The sequence below is a fragment of the Oreochromis niloticus genome, linkage group LG16 (assembly GCF_001858045.2).
Source record: "Oreochromis niloticus isolate F11D_XX linkage group LG16, O_niloticus_UMD_NMBU, whole genome shotgun sequence".
NCBI classification, from domain to species: Eukaryota; Metazoa; Chordata; class Actinopteri; order Cichliformes; family Cichlidae; genus Oreochromis; species Oreochromis niloticus.
The window spans coordinates 27,725,881-27,731,880 of record NC_031987.2 but is presented as its reverse complement, the minus strand read 5'-3'; the positions used below and the strand labels follow the sequence as shown (position 1 = coordinate 27,731,880).

The window sequence follows — 6,000 nt, the reverse complement described above, 5'->3', positions numbered from 1 at the left end:
GAGCATACTCTCATAATTTTATGCTGACTATTAAGAACATGTAACAAAACAGGAGCTCCCACCTGACCAAAGTCCCTGTTGTATATACGTTAGCATGTAGGATCCTGGGTAAACAGTGAGTAAATATGTATGCCCGTAAACTGTATGTTCCATCTGGACCACAGGACACTGTCAGATGCCTCTCGTCCTCACTATAGTTGCAGTCATCATCAGCACATTTCCAGCTTGTGTAAACACAATAAGGGCAGGGGTCACCCCCTGGTCACTTACACTGTCAGTGGCTCTCATAATGCCGCAATGAAAGTTTGATTCTGATTGAGACAAAAGCAAAGGTAGGAAAACAAGAACTGGGACGCAAACTAGAGGAAAAAGGAAAACTAAACCAGTTTATGTTTCTTACTCAGATGTGCAGAACTTTAACTGGCAGGTCATCGATTGCACTGCATTCACTGATAGGAGGGGCATTTCAGTTTGAGCAGCGATGTCGCAATAGTTAGTATTTCACAGAGGCTGTGTCCTTTTAGAGTAGGGGAATTTTGTTGTTGGAATATCAGTAACTTGTGGTAAGTCTTGAAGCTGTAACTTTACACATGTAGAGTGACTGGGCTGTTTGTCTCCCATGCAATGCAGAAAATTCTGTTTAGCCGGTTGAGTGAACAGATAAGATTGAGCTGTGATAAAGTCAGCAGTGCTTGGCATTGACTAACAGTGTATTTTAAATACTAGAAATCTTTTTTTTTCAGTCAGTCACTGGTTATGTAGCATGTTGAAATGCTTTCATTTAAAATGATATGCACAGATCTAAGAGTACACATATCAATGGTTGATTGTATTTTCTGCTGCTTTGTTGCCAAGATTACACTGAAACCTGACAAATTCTGCTCCTACACAGAGAGGGAGTTTGTTGTGGAGACATGCAGATGGTATGCCTGACAGACTTTGAGGAGTATGCTAAGGAGCATCTCTCAAAGGCCACCTGGGATTATTATGCAGCTGGAGCCGATGAATGCTGCACCAGGGACGACAATCTGCTGGCTTACAAGAGGTACAGTGAGCAAAATAAAGTTGATCCAGACATTCAAGGTTATTGCACAAGCATAATGCACGTGTTTCCATAGTGATTTTTTTTTGCAATGTTTGTCAAATAAGACCTTCTATCTAAAGGCAGCACAAAGGAGAAACATTTTTTTTTTACCACATTCATCGTGACCACAGACATGCAGGCAGCGCTGCAGTGGTGCAGCTTCAACACACTAAAGACATAATCTCTACATTATGAATAGAATAGGAGCAAACACAACTGAAAAACACTTTCAGTACCGAGCCAAAGATCATGTGAGGGCACGGCCTGTTTCTGTGGACTTTGGATGGCTGTAACTGATTTCTGTAGTACAGTTTTTGTTGCTGTGATACCAAATAATCAGTAACAGGCTGTTTTAGGTTTTACTCAGTGTTGACGCTGCACCGTTCCTCCAACCTCCTGTGGTGAACAGTTTGGAAAGTTGCACTACTGCTGGGATAAAGATTTTTTTTTTGTGAGGATGTTTTCTCCCTTGTCTCCTTCTGCATTCCTCTCAGCTTTCCTAATGTCTCCATGAAGACTGATAAAGCGCCTTTTTTGTAAAGTCCCAGTATATGTTTTTGCCACGAATCTGTTATCATTTTGCTGATAAATTTTGTCCCTTTGAGAAATGATCACATTGGATTGTTTCCTTAATATATCACCAGTAATAGCTTTGGGGAAAACAGAATCCCCAAGTCTTCTGCCTCTTCACATTCAGAGGAATATAACTTCATTAGTAAAGTGTCTGTGTAGGTTCTCAATCCATCCAGGCCATAATAATCCAGGGAACTTGGAAAGAAAAGCAGCTAAGCTATACTCATCACATGAGCCTAGGTGTAAAGAAGGGTTTGTGTCGTTTTTCACTTTTCACTTTCCCTTTTTCACACCTTTCCTCATGTAATGAGGCACATGATCAGATGAGCGTTAAAACGTCTTCAGGAAACTTAAAGAAGTCCAGTTGCTTCCTTACTGATATGTTATCATGACAGCGTTTTGACCCTGAGACACATTGTTTTTTTAAAGTGAAGCTTCTGCTGAATGAGTATACACAATACAATAAAATAACACAAAGATTCTCTTGTAGCATGTGATCTTGTTAGTTACATGTTCGACTGTGCTTCACGCTCAGGATCCGTCTGAGGCCTCGTATCCTGCGGGACGTGTCAGTGAGCGACACTCGGACCACTGTGCAGGGGACGGAAATCAGCTTTCCTGTCGGTATCGCACCTACTGCCTTTCACTGCCTGGCCTGGCATGAAGGGGAGGTGGCCACAGCTCGGGGTAAAGACTTTTGTGTCAAGATTATGTGGGTCAGTAAATGGATCTTTATGTTTGTCTGTGTGCTTTTTTTACTTAATAGATTATTTTAAAGTCTAAGAGTGTTTCACACAGAGTTAAATCCTGGCTAATTAGTGCTTAGTAGCAGCTAATAAAATAGTAGAATTTAATTGACTAAAGCTGGAGTGCAGATGGCGTGAGCCTTAGAACAAGCCGTTATTTGTCAGAGAATTTCATTGGTTAGTTTGTTTCCTGTGGTCTGAATCAGTTGACCACTTTGTAAACTTGTAGCTTTTTCCCATGGTTAGATTGTTACACTGAGAAAAATTCAAGTGAGCTAAAATGCATCATTATACACAACGTGAGAACATTCACTCAGCTTACAGGCAAATCTGTCTGGGGCAAGAGCAACAAAAGTGAATACAAGAGAAAAGGTGCCATGATATGGACTACTGGAGACTGTGGAGAATTTATATTAATTTCACTGCTAGTTGGCATCTATGGTACCCTGCTACATCCCAGCATGCAAAGTGAACGTGGCTAGTGGAAGGTGTTTAGCTCAAACTTGCAATGAGCTTCTGGTAGTTGAGTTGGATCAGATTTGGACTTTGGTTTGCGCTCATTCACACCGTAAACTAACCACTCTGGAGTTTGTTTGGAGCCCGACTGAGACAAACTCCTCCAAAGGCTCTTGGTGTGGTTGTTGGAGTTGTTTTGGTCCACAGCTGAGTATGATTACCTTGTTGACACCTGCACAAGGCAAACACACTGAGGGGGAAAATGAACCAGAGTTTGAATTAAACACACTAAACTCCACAGGCGTGAAAACACCCTAAGAGGCTTCAAGCCTAATATTTCATAACCTTAAGCCTTGAGATGTGTTATTGAGAGTCTCACCCACATCTGCTATGGACGCCAAAAACCCTTTTTGCATGAGGCTGTAAGTATGTTTTTGTTGTAAAGTTGGACATTTAAATGCAGGAGTCATAGTAACACCCCAACCTTCATCTCACAGCCACCGAGACGCTCAACACCTGCTACATCACCAGCACATATTCCACATGTTCAGTGGAGGAGATCGTGGCGGCAGCACCCAACGGTTACCGCTGGTTCCAGCTGTATGTGTACCGAAACAGGAAGCTGTCGGAACAAATGGTGCACCGCGTAGAGGCGCTCGGGTACAAGGCATTGGTCCTCACTGTCGACGTCCCCTATACTGGAAAGCGCCGCAATGACATTCGCAACCAGTTCAAACTTCCACCGCATCTCAAAGTAAAGAACTTTGATGGAGTATTTCAGGTAACAGCCAACAGTTTTTTATATATTCATTGTACTCTAAAAAATGCAAGTACTTAGCTAAGAACACAAAATGAGCTAAGACAAAGACTGTACTCATATTCAACTGTGTTTTTGATGTTTATTTTATACCGTCATAAATGGTACAGATACAATCGTTGCCCCTTGGCAGTAATTTTAATGCTAATTTCTAAGAATCTATTACCTTACAGTCTGGAGTACAGTATTTGTCCATCAGGAAGGTGGACTTCAACTTATATGTACAAGATATCCAAATTCTAATGTTACTTAAATGCGCCGGCAGTGTCAGAGTTGTCCCATTATTGCATTTTCAGTAAACAACAGCACATTTGTAAACCAGAGTGGACACTTAAGAACAGTTGTACAATCACAAACATGCACTGTAAGCAGGAGACTGCAGGTCCAGAGGAGTATGGGATACCAGCTAACACCCTGGACCCCTCAATCAGCTGGAAGGACGTCTACTGGCTACAGTCCATCACACGCCTCCCTATCATCATCAAGGGTATCCTGACCAAGGAGGACGCCGAGCTGGCCGTGGAGCATGGTGTCCAGGGCATCATCGTGTCAAACCACGGGGGGAGACAGCTGGACGGAGGCCCAGCCTCGGTACTCGCTGTCCACATTCATCGCTACATTCTTTTATTTAAGATCATATTCATAAAATGTACGATAGATAACCAGCGAATGTCTGGGATTATTGGTCCTTATGTTTACCTCTTCTCAAAACAGAATATCAGTCTATTTCACAGCATTTTTCATCACTAATTAAAATTAATTATGTTACCACTTCACAGCAGTAAAATTTCATAGCAATAACCCTGAGCTGCAGAAAGTACGGGCTTGCTATAATCTAATCTTAGCATGTGCTTATTGACCTATAGTAGCTTACTCAGATACATATCAGACTGTTCAGCGGTGCAGTAAGGTTATCTCTGTCCCTCTTATAACAGATTGATGCGCTGCCAGAGATTGTGGACACTGTACAAGGCAGAATTGAGGTCTATGTTGACGGAGGAATCAGAACAGGAAGTGATGTACTGAAAGCGCTGGCCTTGGGGGCCAAGTGTGTTTTCATTGGCCGTCCAGCAGTGTGGGGCCTCGCATACAAGGTACGATTATGACAGCACATTGAGGTGTTTGTTTTCATTGAATGTAGTAATTATTTAGTTAACACCAAGTATGCATTTGAGATTACAGAATTCAATTTGCTTTTAATTTAAATATGCCCTGTGTGATCTTTTAGGGAGAAGAAGGAGTGAGGGAAGTCCTGCAAATCTTAAACGATGAGTTCCGTCTGTCTATGGCTCTATCAGGTGAGTCTGATGCAAACTTAAAGGAGATCGCTGTAATCATGCTAATATATAAACGGGCTTTAGCGAACATTCCAGCATCATTATTATTATTATTACTGTTTTATATTTATATATTATGTATATTTACTGATCCAGGTTGCAGGAATGTAGCTGAAATCAACAGGAACCTCATTCAGTTTTCCAAGCTGTGACCGCCAGCAGAGGGCAGCACTGAGGACAATTATCCCACTAAACAAGACTGAGACTTAAACAAAGAGCCTGAGAATTCATTATTACAAAAAAAACCAGAAACAAATTTACCTCACGCAGTACATGCAAACAACTATCATAGGTCAGGAATAAATTGTGGGACTTCTGATATATATTGATGCCAGACTACGAGTGAGTGTTTTAGAAAGCTGAGAGTCAGTTCAAGGTTTATCAAGCTGTTTTAGCTCGTGAAGGGAGGAAAGGAAGGGATGGAGGCACTTACCATGAAACCTTTTTTTTCTATTCTGCTGTAACGAATCAAGATGAGTGCACTCTGTACACTGTGGTTTGAAATGCTGCCAGTTCTTATGGCTGAATAAACTCTAGCATGTGGCAAATATCTGTTGCTCTTTTCTGGATTTATTAATTTCATGTGTAGTATCTGATCTGATCTATATGAAACTTAATGTTTAAACTTTTAATAAGTGGATTAGCTGCAGGTCAGGTTCTCATCAGCACCAGTGAAGTTCTAAATTGAAAAATTCATGTTGTCTGTTGTCACTGCATTATGTCTTGTTCAGTACGTTGCATATTTTTGGCTTCCATTCATCTTTTAACTATAGAGTTTAAAATGCCATCAATTTAAAACCATAATTTGAACAGTGCAGTTCTTCCTTTTGCAAAATCATGCAAGCACACAAGGTCACTAAAGGGCCTGTATGTGTCAACATGTATCATTAAAAACCTAAAAGCAAAAGCGGCTTCTGAAGCAACTTTTCTTATTTCGCTGACATGATCTCAAGTGTGACACTGTCGGGTGGAGAGCATCAAAATGCG

The 6,000-nt window shown here is 41.2% G+C and overlaps 1 protein-coding gene across 3 annotated transcripts; it reads left to right on the top strand.

Annotated features, from left to right (window-relative positions):
• Positions 1-239: 239 nt before the first annotated feature.
• Positions 240-5,563, top strand: hao2 (hydroxyacid oxidase 2 (long chain)). 3 transcript variants are annotated; one of them, XM_025903533.1, is made up of 8 exons: positions 240-332; positions 893-1,045; positions 2,193-2,344; positions 3,357-3,640; positions 4,046-4,267; positions 4,612-4,770; positions 4,905-4,974; positions 5,110-5,563. In XM_025903533.1, the coding sequence occupies exons 2-8, from the start codon at positions 915-917 to the stop codon at positions 5,163-5,165; spliced, it is 1,074 nt and encodes a 357-aa protein (XP_025759318.1). In that variant the 5' UTR covers positions 240-332; positions 893-914; the 3' UTR covers positions 5,166-5,563. The 3 variants fall into 3 exon arrangements, with proteins under 3 accessions (XP_025759318.1, XP_025759316.1, XP_025759315.1); XM_025903531.1 differs by lacking the exon at positions 240-332 and adding an exon at positions 409-563; XM_025903530.1 differs by lacking the exon at positions 240-332 and having other exon boundaries at positions 4,049-4,267.
• Positions 5,564-6,000: the final 437 nt, after the last annotated feature.